The following is an 18,152-nucleotide window of genomic DNA, read 5'->3' as shown; positions in this document are numbered from 1 at the left end:
TACACCCCTGTTAAGCGATCACCTATTGAACGACCACCCCTATTAGACGGCCACTAGTCAAAGTCCCGATGAGAGCTTTTCTATTGTTTTTACCTCTATTAAATGGCCAGCCCCCTTTAAGCGGCCGCTATCCATTTCCCCGAGGGTGGCCGTTTAATGAGGGTTAAACTGTACTCCTTCCTTGCTCTCTCGCCGCTCAATTTAAACTTCCTTAATTTACACTCTCAAATTTTCTCTTGGGAAGTTGTCTTGCAAAATATATGTGTTCTAATACAGTACATAGGTATCACTGTAAATATTTGTAACATACCACCAGCCTTACAAAGGCTTGGAAATTAATGGAAAAAGGCGACGACCTTTGCAATGAATATTAATCAATATATGGCTTGGCAATCAAGTGGAAACAAAGCACTATATAACAAGCGTGAAATTTTTAAATTCTAAGAGTAAGGAATATTAAATGACAAATTTCCATGGGTCAAAAGACGACACCTTGTCGAAGGAATAAAACATAAGATATAAGGAAAATGCACATCCTGCCTATTCTGACAATTTATGAGGTTAAAAAAGTGTTACAGAAAAATAAGCCAATGCATGCGAGGCATTCCTTGATTGTGAAATAAAAAATAAAACAAAATTGTGAAGATTTATTGTAATTGATCTGTACTCTAGACCAGTCAAAAGAAAAATCAAAACCAGTTGTGACATGGTCATGTGTGTCCTTCCTCGCTTGGCGTTATTTCGAGTTATTATAATTGGTATATTGTGTTACGTTCAAAGAGCCAATCAGAGCGAGGAGAGAATATGAAGACCCGGTTTTCCAAACCCCTCTCAACCATACTTACGTCATAGCGGCCATCTTGAAAGAAAAACAGTTACTTTGGCTCCTAACACAATTTACCAGCGTATTGGCAGATCATCTCCTTTAGTCTATCGAGCTTCAAGAAGTGTATTACGCAAATTCTTGTATTTCTTATCCTTGCTTTATTTCATTTTTGCGTAGCAAAATATAGTACTCTCCCAAATTACAAAAATCTAATTCAATTTAATTTTCAATTGTAATTAATTAATGCCTCCTTGTCCCCTAAAAGGAAAATGATTTCCTTTTCAATTTGAAAACAATATTTCAAAAGAAAAAACTTTTTCATGTATCACCAGCTTATACAAACGTCACGCAAAGTGGTCGCTAAAAGGTAAACGATTTGTAAAAATATTTAAGTTAAAAAAACTAAACCTCTCCCTGATTCACCAGGTTGTACAAAGGTCTCGCAAAGTGGTCCCCGAGAATGTAATTTAGCCTAGGGTAAACTTCTTCCATTGAGAAACTAAGTCAGTAAGTAACTCTACGATTACTGATGTTTGCTAAAAAGAAGGTTTCCATCGCTACCTCATTTCGCTACCATTGTGGTACCGTTCCATATTTTCCATTTGCGACGAAAATGTAATTTACCTAGAGTACTTCCTGCATTAAGAAACTAAGTCCGTAACTATGCAATTACCGACGTTTGCGAAAAAAGCATGTTTGCATCGCCACTCTCAGTCGCTATCCTGTGGTAACGTTCCGTATTTTCCATTTTGTTTCGATTTATCCTCTTCTGTCTCGTCGTCCGTGATGGTGGCCCATTTACAGACGATCACTGAATCCAAAACAAGCAGCGTCAAGTACGCGATCACACAAACAATGGACATAAGTCTCCTAGAACCGACGTTTGTTGTCAAAAACCTGAGCACCTTTAAAGCGAACGACAAAGCCTTGTGACTCCCGAGGATCACGACAGTCTTTTTAACCGGCGAACTGAGACCAAGAAAGCCTGCCGCAATCCAGTTGAGTAGTAAGAACATGACGTGCATAATTGATGAGTAGCCAACGATGATAAGAACATTCATGGACACTATATTGTTGTATTGTTCCTCAACTTGTGCTTTGCTCACCAGAGGCCACGTGGACAGGAGAAGCAACGTTATTATAGCGTAGTGGATGCATCTGTCGCACGAATCCGCTTTTTCAGCCACAGCTTTAACGAGTCTCAGCAACTTGCCGATCTGGAAAAGAAACAGGCCCAGTGTATAGGCACGCACGGCGTGCAAAGGAATAAGATCGTGTTGCTTCTTTCAGTTGTCGTTTGCTTCAGTAATTTTTTCTCTGTGTATTTGGCTCTCATCTTTCGGAATATTTGTCAATTTCTAATGTCCTTCTAAAGTTTGTTTTTCTGAAATTGTCAGGTTGATTCTGAATATTATGCTTCTATTTGTATGTCTGAAATGATTGTATCAGCATTAAGATAAAAAACAAATACAACCTAAAAATTGTCTGAACATATGTACAATGGTAGATTGAAAAAAAAAATGCTTTAGAACGGTAGACCTCTATAAAGAGTTTTCTCTCACGTAGCTAGTGGAACCATGAAAATATTTTTGAACAAAAGAGAGTGTTTTTATAGAAAAGAGGAATGGTTTTGGACACAAACTTGGCCGCTGTTTCATTCTTTTGGGACACCAATATGGCTGCTTTGGCGTCATGTGAAAACACTCTATTTAAAATGAACACTGAATGATGTAAAGAGAATTTTCCTCGCTGGTCTCGCTCAACAAACAGAGTCAGAATTCAGGAACTTGTAGAACTGAATCCGTTATAAGAAATACTTACAATAGCTGGTAGAACAGATCCCAGGAAAAAGATAAGCATAAGAATTCCAAATCTTGCGACGTTCACTCCGCTGCTGAGCTCTGTCATCCACACCAGCATGGGTGGCACAGTAAATATGGCGGCAACGTTTGTTATCGTCATCAATAACAGCGCCAGGGAGAAATTCCCACCTGCTAACAAGGACTGAAAATCACAAGACATGAAGAGGATTACTTCAAAATTCGTTTAATTCAGCTGTACTGAAAGATACTGAAGACAGAGCTACAAACAGATTCGTTTAGTGTTTCTGATTATCTGATTCTTGCGCGTGAAAAATTCGTAACCAAGCAACCACCAAGCACAAACAGCACAGTTCACTTCGTAGAGTTACGTCATCAGAATAGACCATATTTGTATTCTAGGTATTGGACTGGAACTAGCTTGCAATGGAGGTTCATGTGGGGGAATATCGTTAAAAAGAGATAAATGTCTTGTCATTTGCATTTGAAAAGACCCTCCGCATTAGCCTCAGTTGCAAGCTAGTTCCAGTCCAATACCGAGAAAACGAAAATGGTCTATTAAACTTTTCAACGAATTTCAAATGTTTCTGGCGGAGGGAGAATTCCGTGCGGTAAAATTCTGTTTTCTCAACTAAGAAATCTCTCGAAAATAAATCAGTAAAAGAGTCAGGGAATCTAAGGTGCTATCTGACAACACCACCGCTTGAAGATACTTTTACTAGCGTTCAAGCCTGGGATTTTTCAATTGTCCGCCATCTTGTGATGGCGCCATGAAAGACCCTGGGACGAGTTTACATTGGTTGCATGCGTTCAGATTTGCCTAGTTCTTAGGCCTCGACATTTCGCTGCGGTCAATCGTTTTGGGTCAAGTTTTCCGTCGGATACGTCCCCGAAATCAGTTGAAGGTCTGGGAGGAAGCCGTACAGGAACAAGGCAACGTTCAAACGTAGTTACCGTGCGATAATATTCGTTTGTTTTGGTAATAAATTGTCTTGCTTGTGTTTTGAAAAATTACAACTGATCATGATTCACTAGAACATCTAGATGCTTTACAAGTGTGCATTCTTCGAACAATATGTTTGCATCACGCGTTACAAGCGCCCACAATTCCATAAATCGTTTAGCATATTGCCCACTCGCAGAGACGAATATTAAGGCATCACAACATAAACAAGCTAGAATTGTAGCATAACTGTTCTTACCAACACTGCTCCGGCCGCCATACTCGCTGGAACAGTGAAAAACACTTGGAGCGCGAAAGCAAACTCCGTGGGGCCAATAGCGGTCACATTTCCAACAACAGTGGACTGCGAGGTAGTCATGTTATCCTCCCTCATTGTCGCAAATTGAATGGTCTTTGTAATTTGTGTTCCCGTGATAGGAAGAACCAAGAGTATTGTTAGGATACCCCACGCGATAGCTTTGTAAGACTTGACAGCGGTAATAAGCTCTTCTGTAGTCGTGCGCAGGCCACACAAGAAGAAACACACACCAAAGCAGATTTGGGGGAAATAATAAGCGGGGAGAAGCGTCCCTAATTCCGGCCACTGTGATCCCACGATCACCATGAAAATCATCCCGATGGCTAAGAAGTAGGTATCACAAAATTCAAGCGCTGTTGTCAGCGGCTTGCGCAGGCACTGGAAAGTTCTTGGAAGACAAGTCTTATTCTGTTCTTCATGTTTATTCGTTAGTGTAGGGTTTTCTTTAGTTTCTTTGGACATGTCGTGAACAGAATTGTGAGAAGAAAATTCTAGGCTATCCTGCAACAAAGAGGCAGGAAAAAATAAATAAAATGAGCTGAGGAGGAAAGAGAAAATTGCAGGATGTTTCCATTAAAATGTAAGCCGGCCTAACGCCAGAGAGTTGATTGGAACTGACTGGCGAGGTATGTTATTCCAATTAACAAAGAAAGTTTTCGCCGTCTACTAATTTTCTACTATATACAACAACACAAAAGTCTCTCTCTTTCACGCGTTTCGTTTTATTTTCCGTCTCCCCCAATCTCCTTCCTAGTTTTCCCGCTCGACCAAGATCTTCAAAGGCGTGTGTTTTCCCCATATTAAATACGCGCTGAAATATGTTATGTCTTGTTTTCAACTTGTTACAATCGATGTTCATTCAACTTGCAAAAATGAAACCTCGAGATTCTCTGCTTTCGTTGATCATTGAGATTCAAACATCGAAACTGTTACATTCTGAAATTTTGGACTCGTATATTTCCTCCTTTCGTGAAAGCCGTTTATTTGTATCATCCCGCTGCTCTGATATTAAAGAATTAAATTTTTGACTAAAGGACTGATATCAATTTGTGTCCGTAAGATATCACTGATTAGTGGACATGTAAAAACCCTTTATAACAAGCTTGGAGTGAGAGTCGCTTACATTTCGATGGATAGTAGCTAGAGTTTCATCTAAATTGAGGTTTTTATATTCTGCCTTAGAAAATTTCAAGTTTAAAGCAAAGGGATAACGAAATAATCTGATCAGCCTTTTCTCTTAAAACATTGCCCCTTCTGGGCCTTTTAAATGATATTCGGACACAAATCTTCTTATTTTCTATTAAACGAACACTCCAAAACCGTAAAGCTTCTAAAGAAAGCTTAATTAACGAATAAAACGGCAATTACAACTGAAATAATTGCGGCCACCACCTTAAGACGGCGCCCACCAACACTAAGCTGAGTTAAAATTAAGCCGGCACCTACCCACAACTTGTTTGACATCTTCTGTATGCAAATCCAATCGACCTATTTACCTTGCAGAATTATGAAACTTCACCTTGTTTACTTCTTGTTTTCTTATCAGGGATACATGAAATATCTTGAAATGTTTATATATTTCGCCAAGCTGGCTTTCCCTTTTAAGAGGTGGTTTTCATGCTTTGTACAAACATATCAGAGGTTTGACTGGTGGGTCGTTTGTTGTTTCGGGTTTTACCGGAAAACAAAGCTTTCCCTCAGTGTTGGTACCATAAGCACCAACTGTTTCTTTCAGTTTAGTAATCATTGTTATAAATCTATCAGGAAAGCCGCAACGTTTTATTTTCTCCACTTTCCTATAAGTAAAATGCACCACGCGAACTTTATTAGGAGAACTCTTCTATTTTTCTCCTGTACGCGGCGTTTTGTTTGTCTACAGCAGATCTTAGGTAGTTTATATGCTTGAGTGTATTTTTTTAAAAGATTAAGTTATGTGAAGGGATTGCAAACACCCAACTGCATTTTTGTGAAGTACTAAACGGTACCTTCAAGTTTTTAGTGAGTTAGTTGATCAAAAGCGTGCGCAACGAATGTAAATCGCAAGCACTTTACACCGGGTTTTATACTGTTTTGCTGGCTTTCACTTTAATTTTTCATCAATCATGCGTTAATCCGTCTTTTAGTACCCCTGGAAACTTTTAAACTGATCACAATTTTTTTTAATATAGCTAGAACATCTTTGCCAGTTAAAGCAATGAAATGATCTTTTGCATGAATAAACTTGAATGCGGCTACAATTGTTTAAGAAAAAAAATTACTCTCTGTTGACTTCAATTATGGGCAATGAATAGAATATGTAATGATGGTTCTGTTTCGTGAAAAGAGAGATTTTTTAACACAAGCTTAAGAATCTATTTCTAACATGTCTAATTCATGATCAGTCCTTCGACACTGAACATTTTTGCATGAAGTTAGATTTTGTTCTACCAAAAAATTGATATAATATAAACGCAGAAACCAAATCAAATTTATTATTTGCACTCGTGCGGCGATGATCTCACCTTATAATATAGGCCTGAATAGGTGGAAGTAAACGAAATGTGGTTCCATACGGAAAAAGTAAATTAGTAAACTAGGACTAGGATTATTTTTTTCAGTAAAATTGGTATAAAAGCAGTCTTGTTTGGTATATGGCCATAAGTCACATCGCTTGTGGTTTGTAGAAAGACTCCTGCAACGTCGATTGCCTGCGTCGAATTATTTCTTTTCATCTTGCTTAATTTTATTCACCACGGCATACTTTCATTTTACTCGCAAACTAAAGCTAAAAAATGAACCGGTAATGGGTGGTCATCCTCTAAAAAATACTTGTACAACTTCGATTGCAACCAGGTGAAATTTAAGGACCAAAACACGAAATATTACAAATTAATAAGAATGTCAATGAAACCAATTGCGAAGTTCTAAGTAAGTGGTCTAAAGAGAAAATAATCGTTCATTTTTTCCCTACTTTTTCACTTACATCAGAAAACTGATTATAGCTTTTATAGCTTTTTTGCGCCCGAACAGTCTATCACAAGCTCGCGTTGAACTGAAAGGACAGTTCAGACCCAATCAGTGCAGGCGAAGGTGCGGATAAAATCTATCTACTCAAAGTTAATGGAGAAGGAAGAAACGAAACTATACTAAAATTTAAACCAACGTAGGTGAAAGATACGGAGTGTTAAAAAGCTTGGAAATATACCGCATAAAAAGACTCTTCGTCAGCCGAATTCAGTACGATCACCTCAGTTTAATTCAGTGTAGGCAGACATTTACCATGGTCCGCATTTATCACAAAATTAGAGAACTGACTAGAAAAGGCCTTCTTGAATACAATCGAACACGCTTAATGACTTACCTGGCTGTTGTGGTGATCAAGACAAGTCCCGTGAGTCGCGATGATAAAACAAATTGTCTGCCCTCTCATAAAATGTTCGGCGCTGTCCTTTTTCCTCGCGAATTTGCATTTTGCTTTGATATATCGTAGAGAGCGCATGGTTACGCAGCAACAGGCACAGCTGTGTAAAACATCCATATCTACAAGAAAAACATTGCTTTGTCAATTAAAAAACTTCAGTGTTTGCTCAATATCAGAGGCGCTGATACTTTCAGGGGCTGTAAGATTCTCTACTCTAATAAAAAACTTCCGGAACTAGTTGTTCACGAAGGCAACGTATATATCCGCAATTAAACTTGTTCATGCAGTTTGTCTCAATTTATGGCAACTTGATTATCAGTTGGCCAGCTTCAACTATGCTACTGCAACGTTTGGGGAAAACATTTCTCTGATGTTCATTCAGTTCAAAAGCTATTTGACAATGTTCTACTGTCAAATTATGTCATATAGATAGAGTAGATAGGACTAACCATGGACAGCAAACTCAAGGAAGACGAATACTACCAGCAGTCTCTTTCTTTTCCCAGCTTGCAACGGAACTGATACAGGAGTGCAAAGTAAAATTTAGACTTTTCCAATCTCGCGAGGGATTTCAGGAACAAAAACCAACGCCAGCCAACTGTAGTCTACAAGACGAACTGAGCGGCAAATGAAGTTTCAAATTTTTAAAAGAGTTAATTAATTTGCGCTGGTTATATTTTGTTTTCCCTCCCCCACAATTCGGGTCAAAGTTAACTAGCTTTTGCTTTGTGTTCAGTTATTTCACAGAGCTCATGAAACTAAAATAAGGCGTGAATGATAAATATTGTGCTGGTCAGTCTTTCTTAAGAGAATACGTTTATATGAATTTCCGCGATCTGATTGGTTGAAAAAGAGTGTTTTCCGTGTTTCCATTGTGTAATAGACACATTTGCGATAAAAACAGGAGCTGACGAGAAACAGCTGTGCCAATGGTCACATGTACACAATTCTGACCTTCTTGTCCGAGACAAAAATGGACAAACAGAACTCGTTGACAAGTAGAACAAAAACGGATTTTTCTTGCACTGCGCACAGTTCATCATATTTGTGAATGAAACCGTTCTTTTGAAATGTAATGATTTTACTTATAGAGAAAAAAAGCGCCATATGATAAAAATAGAGGGATTTGCGTATGAAACGCCAGCTGTATTTTCGATGAATGGTTAATTTTTTTTTTTAATCCCAAAGTCTTTCGAAGTTGTGTCGTGACTTACGTAAACAAGATAAAAGCATTTCACGAAACTACCAGTGACGTCTGGCTAGTATTTGAACTTCAGCTATGTAACTGACTCAAGACAGCAAAACAAAATACCGTAAATCCTCCAATTAGCGCCTGGAGCGCTTGTTTCAAATTTAGGAGAAGACGCGGGCGCTTATAAGTCTTATACGAGGGAGGCGTTTAATCGAAGGAGGCGGGGACGCTTATTTAATTTTTTGCCAACTCGTAGCGAAACATGGCATTTGTAACTAGTTTTCCAGACTTAACGTGTTCACAAACTGAAACAATGCACAAATCTAATATACGATTTTAACTAGTTCGGCGAACGTGATCACATATTAAATACCAAAAAAAAAAAAAAAAAAAAAAAAACCGTCCTCATCCATATCATTCATATGTGAACTGATCATCGACTAGGAGGGGAGGTGGGGACGCTTATTCGAGGGGAAGCTCTTATTTTACATTTTGGCTGATAAGGGGGGCCCTTATTAGGGGGAGGCGCTAATTCGAAGATTCACGGTAACTATTTTTTTCAAACCACAAAAAGGTCTTGAAAACAGGATGGGATATCTGGCTGGTTGTGTCATATATAACGTGAAACCGGTGTCTTGTCTTAAAACTAGCAGGCTGGACGTATTGAGGCCACCTAATCAAGTAAGCCCCCTCTGCGCCTGTCGCTTCGCTCTCTCTATTGACGCACCTGCACAAACCGCTCATACATACATGACGAATCAAATGGTCATTGATTGTGCCCGCTGCCCAATTCGTCCCTTCCCTGTTCCCTTTTCAGTAGGCTCTTCTCTTGCTCTTCCTCTCTCCTGTTTGTGACATGCAAGAAAGCAAGAAATTTGATGTGGCTGTTGTGGGTGGTGGAGTTGTAGGCTGTGCTATTCTTCATGAGTTCACGTCTTTGGGGCTCAGTTGCATTCTGTGCGAAAAAGAGGAGAATCTTGTGAGTGGTGCCAGCTCGGGAAACAGTGGTACACTTCACACAGGATTCGATGCACCACTCGACAGTCTAGAGTTACGCTGTCTTCAGCGTGCACGAGATTTGAACGAGAGCTTTTTCTCCAACAACAACATCCCTTACCGGAAATCTGGCGGTTTTATTGTTGCTTGGAATGAAAACGACCTCGATAAGCTACCTGAGCTAGTCGCCAAAGCTCACAAAGCTGGCGTTACTGACGTCAGGCAAGTAACAGCTAATGAGCTACTCGAGAAGGAACCTCAGTTGAGTCACAAAGCATTAGGTGCTGTCTACGTACCAGGGGAAAGTTTAGTCGATCCTTGGAAGGTTCCCATTACCTTAGCTAACATAGCTACGACTCGCAATGCAACTATTTTAACAAGCTGTCACGTGACTGGTGGAAAGAGGCAAAAGAATCATTGGCAGCTGTCAACTTCCAAAGGACCAATCACTGCTTCAGTTGTTATCAACTGTGCTGGTTTATTTGGTGATGAATTGGAAACAATACACAGACAAAGTCCATTCACAATAAAACCTCGAAAGGGACAATATGCAGTTTTCGGCAAGTCGGCAGGCAGACTTTTGAATTCTATTATCTTCCCTGTTCCAACGCCAAAGACAAAGGGTGTTCTTGTCTTTCCAACGGTTTATGGCAATATTGTGGTTGGACCAACTGCAGAGGACCAATTAGATCGTAACAATGCCGAAATCAATGAGGCAGTTATTGAAAGCTTGGTAACCCATGCACACACCATTCTACCTTCCCTGAAAGAGCATGCTGTTATAGGCACCTATGCAGGTTTGCGACCTGCCACAGAGTTTAAAGATTACTGCATTGACTGTCATCCAGGGGAAGGGTGGATCACAGTTGGCGGCATTCGCTCAACAGGTCTGTCTGCTTGTCTTGGGATTGCTAAGCATGTGGCATCATATTTACCATCTTTTGGATTTAAAAATTCTAATAACCCACCAGTAACTGGTCTGACAGTAGCTGATAAGGACTGGAAGATCACTCATCCTATTACAGAGTTTGGATTGTTGACTGATGATCACAAAATAGATGACTAAAATGAGAACTTGTGAATCAACCAAAGTACATTTGCATTCTATTTGCTGTAACTGGAAACCCTTTGAGAACAGCAAGAATCATCATCAATAATAATTGATGGTGATTCTTGAAAATTATTAGTGAAAATGGTGTACTTGAATGTAAAGAGACAAAAAGTACACAAGTTTACATTCAAATAGTTTTATTGATAAAATAACCAAGCCTTCATGAAGTGGAATATTGTTATTTTAATTTAAAAAAAGTCAGATCCTACACCCTGTCCACTTCCCTTTGGATGGCATGCTACATGGTTGTCTTACCTGTCTACAAGCACCTCGCTCGAAAAAAACACAACATTTTTCCTAATATTCATAATAATTAAAATATATCATATTTGTGATTTTGACCTTCATAAATAAAATTAATTCTGAGGATCTTGGTTTATAAATATAAAGTAAAAGAAAATTTCATATTCTTGTGGGGTAAAATAAAGCAGTAATAAAATATTAAAGAGTATGATAACGCAGTGCTATTACTGCCCCTATAGGCAAGCAAATAGATATCTCCCCTCAGTCATGTCAATGCTCACTATGAGAGTGATTTCCACTCACCACAGTGCACCACAGTTAAACTAATCAGTGCAGGAAATTTGGAATAAAAGCTCAGAAATATAGGACATGAAAGGGATCAGTCTCTTTCTTTTCCTAGCAAATCATTTGCGCAGAGGATCTGAGGAAAAGGACTGACTGCTCACGGTCTAATAGGTCACAAATCCCTGAAGAGAGATGTCTGTACAAGAGGCCACGCAGTGAAGGATGATAACTTTTATTGTAACAGCAGTTCAATAGGTTATTTGTTTGCAAAATAACTGATTCAATTCAGGAAAGTAAACAATAGATAATAAATACCATATTAAATGGGTAATTATTTTTATAGAGTTGTGGGTAGTATCATGCTTACTTGTAATTAACATTTTGACCTGTCTATGATTCACCAAAACACAGCAAGGTCAAGTCAAAAAAATGAATAATCAATATTCATAGTACACACTGTCACATTGAGTAAGATGTCTAATAAGTTATAAAATTTTAATATACAAATTAGTAAATAATGACTGACATTAAAATAATTATCACCAGCATACTTTATGTGAAAATAACCACGTGGGACGAAGGTAATTTAATGTTCTTTAAAAATGTTAAGTTATTATTACATTCTATATAACTTAATATGTATGAATTAATATCCCTTAATGCTGTGAAGTGCTTGTAATTAATTTAGCAAAAGTAACTCCATTGGCATCAAAGCCATGCAGTTACATACCCACTTACTAACCCCTGCACAGCCGACTTATCATTCTGCGCAATGTTGTGTCACAACTGAGGAACTGGAGGGACTGCTTGAAGTCTAACAACCTAATCCAGATAAGTGTGCAGTCTTAAATGTAGTTTCATCAGGTTTATAATGTAAGTTACTCTGAACAATATATCTTTAGACTGAGTGGTTTTTCAATTGAGTATTGAGAGTAATTCACGTTTGCCTTGGTTTGCAATACTATGCTACATGATTGGCTTTCGCATCCAATTGCAGTAGAAGTACAAGCATGGCTTGCTCATACAGAAAATATAATGTTTACCTGTACTTCCCATCAGCTAGATGTGCTCACTTCAGGTTTTCTTGGGTTTGGTGGATTGTCTGGGCCCTTTGTGATTGGTCAGAGTAGTATTACTTAATATCGTTCTTGTTTTATGACACACAACATCAATATTGAAAACTGCTCTAATCTGGAATAGCAATACAGTTGTCATCTTTCAACCAGTCAAGCTCTGAGTAGAAGACTCACAATGTCGAAACATACTGGAATGCACGTACTGGAATGTGTAAACTTTGGTTAGTATCATATGCTACAATTTCAAGTTCATTTGTACAAGGTTGACCATCTGAAGCACTGTCAGCTGCTGCAACTTTCTCTTTCTTAGCATCATATGCAAACCACCGTGACGCCCACACAGAGTCTGACACGAGAATCCCAAGGTGAATGATGATCAGTGGAAGACTAATGATGCCTTGTTCAGTGTGGGTAAATGGAAGGTACCCGACAATCGTCACCGCAACTGCTAAGGATTTCTGACTGGCCATTATCATGACTGACTTCAAGGCAGGTCTATCCGGTTTGAGAAAAAGGCATGGAGGATATATGACAATGATAAAGAGCAGATGCATTGCTAAGCCCCATCCAAGCACAGCAAAAATGCTTCCAGCAGAGATTGTGCCGAAGGCTTTTTGTTGACTTGCTTGACTGACCTTCAACCATGGAATCATTGTTAATAGTATGATGCTTATCACCTTAAGTGTGTTGGAGAATTTCTTGATGCAAGGCTTCACATGAGGCACATACCTTAGCCCTTTGCCAACCTGTAAAATGGAAACAAAAATTACAGTTAAACCCCCACTAATGGCCTCTACAACCTCTCTACAGGGGCCACTTTTTTGGTCCCATAGGACAGTCCATACATTTTTATTTTTATTTGAATCTCTTTACAATGACCAGCTCTCCACAACAGCAATGGCCACTAAACCTTGTCCCAACTACTAAAATAACCTCTTGGTCAAAATGGCCAGTCAGTCAATGACTGACAAAGGGTTTATATAAAACCTTATTTTTTCTTATTGTAAAAGGTAAAAAATAACACACACACACATGTTGCACCCCCAAAAGAAAACAGCTGTCATGTTAAATTTGTAATTTCTTCGATGAAACTTACCAGTAAAGGTAGCAGCACAGTTAATACCAGCTTAATCAACAGTTTCACAGGATCTAGCTTTACATTCTCAAAAGCTATTATCCAAGACACAAGTGGCGGAACAGTAAACACGGCAGCCAAATTACAAACTACTGTAAGCATTACAGACAAAGCTACTGCACCTCCTGCTTGGGCTGTCTGTCGGAAAAAAAGAACACTGATTATCCACTATCTGTAACTTCCTGTTACAGCACCATTGCAAATTAAGTGAGAGAGTTATGAGAATATTAAGGGACCTACAATAGGGAACAACCTGACAAAGAAGCTCAGAATTGCTATTTTTGCTCCTAACTCCTGCAAGCATTGTGGAATAACTGACAAATCAATGACAAGTTGCTATCATTCAGTGAAACTGTGGCTTGTTATCTGGGAGAGGGTGTAGACAGCTTTCTGATGTACACAGTCTTGAATCTAAACTAATCACTGGGCTTTGGGGAGAATTACCAGGATCAAATTCATTTTCCTTTATTTTAATGAAATTATTTTCGAGCTTGCCTAGTGTTTTCTTTTGAACATAAGATAAGTCTACCAAGAAATGAAACATGGTCAGACTGTTTGGTGCAAACCTTCATAGCCACCTCCGTTGGAAGCGAAGGAAGGGAAGCAAAGGTAAAGGGTCTCGGATGCCAATATTTGTAAAGACAGATCTAGCATGGTTGCCACAGAACTCACTTTTGAAAATTCCTTGACTTTTCCCTGATAAAAATACCATTCCCCTGATCACATAGATTCAAAATGCCAGACTGATCTAGTAGCAGCTTCTAGCATGAACATACAGCACTGCTTTTGACTCATTCATTAAGATGGATAAGCTTTTAATAAATTTTCCTTCTTCATTAAGAAAAAATATCATTTATTTCACAGTAACCCCAAATGTTTCTTCCAGCCTTCTGTGGTATTAAATAAGCTTTGTTAAACTATTTCAATTTCCCCTGACTTTTCTTCAAAGTGTCAATTTTCCCTGACTCAAAATAAAATTCTGGGACTTTTCCCTGACCTTGATTAATTTTTTTCCTCACCATTTCCTGACCTGTGGCAACCTTGTCTAGGGTACCCTGGGTGTCAGAGGGTTTTTGTTTTTTCGTGGTGAAGCTGCTTAGTGAGTGGCAAATCTGTACAAGATTGTGATCTCGATCGTGATCTCCATCACGATCTCGATCACTAAGTGGCTTCACCACCAGAAAACCTGTCTGGCACCCAGGGTAGATCCAGGGGAGCTGGGTGTTCAAACCCAAAAAACCTTCATGTGAATCCTCACAGAACCTAACTATGCAGTTGGTGGAGTGATAGCTGGATTCTCAGACAATCCACAAGGAGGCTTGCTCTCAATCCCTCCTCTCTGAGAGGACGAGGAAGTGGCAGCGAGCGACCTTGGACCATCTGAGAATCAGGCTACGGAGGTGAAAGAAGTCATCTGGGGATCGAATCCTTGAACATGTGGTTTCTCTGGTCTTCCCGGACTTCGACCCCCAGCTCTTAGACAACAAACCTAAGTATCACAGTGCCATCTAACTATCTATGATTATCTCACCAATATAACTCCACCAGCAATCGTGCACGGTACAATGAAGTAAACCTGCATTCCTGTTTGAAATAACGCCGGTCCAAGAATCGAGCTACCCTCAAAGTTATTTCCATCCGGCGAAGAAGTGTTATTCGTCGAATTGCCACCATGATGCTTTGTGACGGAGTACGGTAACAAACTGGTTAGTTGTCCGCCGATTATCGGCGTAATCAACAAAATACAAACGATTCCCCAGATGAGGGCCTTGATAGATTTGAACGCTTCCTTCAACTCGCCGGTTTTCAGTTTAAGGCCGCTATGAAAGAAGATTCCCACAACACAGACATACTGGGTTGGCAATTCGCTAAAGAAAACTCCTGGTTCGGGAACTAAAATTCCAAAAATTAGAAAGAATATCAGGGAAATGGGTAAAAAATTCTTTAACACCACAGCTTTTGCCCTTCTCCATAATGGTTCGCGCTGTTCAGTCGTTTCTGCGGGAGAACCGTCACTTTCTGCCATAAGCGCCATTGAAATTTTTCAACGTTATGACGTAATATCCGCAACCAGACCGTCATCACGGACACGAATGTGTGACATGCATGTGAGCATGATGTCACACAACGCCGGAATTACGTTGTAGCCTGGGAACGAGGTTGCGTTGTGCTCGAAGAAACTCCGTGAGACCCATGAAATTTTTGCTTCAATTGTGCAAGAAGCGTCTTGTTTTCAAGGTGCAATCCCCGCCCCCTTCTCTGGTTGAGACTTGGAGAAAACTTGATACTCCTTGTTACGCCGCAGAATGTAATAATCGCCGCAAAATGTAATAACAATCGCCGCAAAATGTAATACTAACGCAAAATGTAATAACATCAACGCAAAATGTAATAAAGTTATCAACGCGAAATGTAATAACTTTCCAACGCAAAATGTAATAACTTTTTTAACGCAAAATGTAGTAACGCAAATTGTAATAACTCCTGAATTGCAAGTATGTTCAACTTAGTCAAAAATTAGTAACAGTATCGTGATTCTGACTTTTCGGAACCTAAGTTATAAATAGCCTGTATACTAGGTCTACTAGTTTTATTATGAATTCTACACACCCTCGAATCAAAATAAGAAGGATGTTCCTTTGCCATGTTGGTTGAACGAGGAAGGGGTGTGCGTGAGGAAGTAGGAGGACCTTGTTTTGTGTGAAGCTTTATGAAATTATCCGCAAATGCATGTTCTTTTTTCTCATACAAAACTATGGCTGATTGATTTTGCCATTGATTGATTGCCATGAGATTGGTAAAGAAACTTTGGCTTCCCAGTGAGAGGCTTACCTTAATTTAAATAACACATGATTGAAAGTCAGCGTAATTGCCGTGAATCTCTCTGTGAGCAGTTGGTAAAGGGGTAGATAAAAAAAAAAGAAAAGTGCAAAATAAAAATTAAAACCCAAAAATGTACAAAACAAGAGTATAATACGCAAATTACGCGCTTAAAAACACCCGAGGCCTTGTCCTCGACTGAGTATAATACGCAACACAGCGTAAAAGTATATAATAGTACTCTTGAGCGATCTCACTTCCATTTGGGAAGCCCAAGCGTAAAAATAGCCTTAACAAAGAAACACACTCTAGCTTCTCGCTTTACCGGATCGAAAATCCCTTACACCTCATTGGCCCCCTCGCTTCAGGGAGGACCAATAGGAAAGCTACAACTTCGATCCTAACCACAGACTATCCTGATATAAAAAGATCACCAAACAACTATTCGAGCGGGAACAGACTTGAGAAACTTCTCTACCTTTCCCTGAGTAAAACTGAATTTAAAGTTGTCACGCTCCAAACAGCAGCTGAAGAGATTCGTGAAGAATCGAAACCGAGCGGTCCTGCTGAAGCAACTATGATGTCAGACAACGAATTACTGCTAAGTACATCTGGTGACGAGGATGTCGATTACACAGCCCCAAAAACGCTTTCTTACTGTCCTCCAACGGACACCGAAGAACACATTGCGGAGGAAAAACAAAATGATGCTTACGGAAAAGCATCTATACTAAACCTCTGATTATATCATACAAGAGAGACAAATCTCTAAAAGATACGCTCGTTAGAGCGAAAATTTAATTGAAGGTTAAAATGCATCGCTATCGCAATTCACGAGGGGAGTCCGTGTAGGCCTGTCATATCTTTTGTTTTGAGCATACTTGCAATCAAGGAGTTACTACATTTTGCGTTAAAAAAGTTATTACATTTTGCGTTGACAACTTTATTACATTTTGCGTTGATGTTATTACATTTTGCGTTAGTATTACATTTTGCGGCGTAACACTCCTTCAGTTTGCAATTTTCTGCTGGGCTTGTTTGATTTGAGTGATGAAATCCGCCCAGGAGTTCACGTGAGAATCACGTGCACCTTGGTGGCTCGCGCCAGAAGAGTTCATTGAAAATGGCAAAGAAAAAGAAAGAAAAGCCCGGTGAAGGAGGTGTTAAACTCAGTTTCCAAGGCAGCGAGGAGGCAAAGCCGAAGAAAAAAAACCCTTCAGGAATTACATATGGATCCACCGCCCGCATTTAGAAAGTTCGAGTCCGAAGTGGATTGGCAAAACATGGATCATGATATTGCTTTACAACTGTGGGAGGATGTTTTCAAGCCGCTGTACACTTTTTACGAAGTTCGACGCATCTCAAACCGGGCGTTAGTAAGCTAGCTAATAAATGTGACCCACAAAGTAAAACCGAACTTCGGCCCGTTTGTCATGTTTGTTTTTCAGTACTGTATTTTTTAATAACTCATCATGTAAATCAAACGCTACACTTAGATTTAATGTTTATCGATCGTTCTTCATCCTTAGCTTTTGTTCATACACTTCAGTTATAAATTTATTAACTTATTTCATGATTTGCGCTGACGAGGAATTCAATTCCTGTAGATATCCGAAGTCAGCTACATCATACATTTTTGCCGGTTTCTTTATTTGCTCCTACAGAACAAAATGTCCGCGAGGAATCAAATTCATTTCACAAAAAAATGAGTGGCACAATAACTGAGCTATTATTTAACTAGCAATAGGCCAGTTTCGAATTTTTACAAATCCTACACAATCCCTCCGAGGAGAAAAAGAACGCAACAAAGAGATTTGTATTGTTCACTTGAGTTCGGTCAAGAACATTCACGAATCTGAATTCATGGATTTTTGTACATGCGTTTGGAATTGGGGATCGACATTGTTCAATTCTGTTTTTTCAAATAGTAACTAATTTGCATAGTTTTAGTCACTAATTAACAGTACTTTTCGATACAATTAAGAT

The 18,152-nt window shown here is 39.2% G+C and overlaps 3 protein-coding genes across 3 annotated transcripts; 1 reads left to right on the top strand and 2 right to left on the bottom strand.

Annotated features, from left to right (window-relative positions):
- Positions 1 to 580: 580 nt before the first annotated feature.
- On the bottom strand, positions 581 to 8,269 carry LOC145465147 (uncharacterized). The gene is made up of 4 exons (XM_081448919.1): positions 7,249 to 8,269; positions 3,849 to 4,409; positions 2,648 to 2,830; positions 581 to 2,043 (listed from the first exon to the last, which is right to left on the bottom strand). Exons 1-4 carry the CDS (start codon positions 7,423 to 7,425, stop codon positions 1,537 to 1,539), a joined length of 1,428 nt encoding a protein of 475 aa, XP_081305045.1. The 5' UTR covers positions 7,426 to 8,269; the 3' UTR covers positions 581 to 1,536.
- Positions 8,270 to 9,356: 1,087 nt separating this feature from the next.
- On the top strand, positions 9,357 to 10,562 carry LOC145465020 (glycerol 3-phosphate dehydrogenase-like). Its single transcript, XM_081448831.1, has one exon. It carries the CDS (start codon positions 9,357 to 9,359, stop codon positions 10,560 to 10,562), a length of 1,206 nt encoding a protein of 401 aa, XP_081304957.1.
- A 1,234-nt stretch (positions 10,563 to 11,796) lies between these two features.
- On the bottom strand, positions 11,797 to 15,906 carry LOC145466078 (uncharacterized). The gene is made up of 3 exons (XM_081449854.1): positions 14,878 to 15,906; positions 13,308 to 13,484; positions 11,797 to 12,957 (listed from the first exon to the last, which is right to left on the bottom strand). The coding sequence occupies exons 1-3, from the start codon at positions 15,379 to 15,381 to the stop codon at positions 12,382 to 12,384; spliced, it is 1,257 nt and encodes a 418-aa protein (XP_081305980.1). The 5' UTR covers positions 15,382 to 15,906; the 3' UTR covers positions 11,797 to 12,381.
- Between the last annotated feature and the right edge of the window lie 2,246 nt (positions 15,907 to 18,152).

The sequence above is a fragment of the Orbicella franksi genome, chromosome 13, assembly GCF_964199315.1.
Source record: "Orbicella franksi chromosome 13, jaOrbFran1.1, whole genome shotgun sequence".
NCBI classification, from domain to species: Eukaryota; Metazoa; Cnidaria; class Anthozoa; order Scleractinia; family Merulinidae; genus Orbicella; species Orbicella franksi.
Note: the sequence above shows the minus strand (reverse complement) of the source record. Positions and strands in the feature narration are given on the sequence as shown.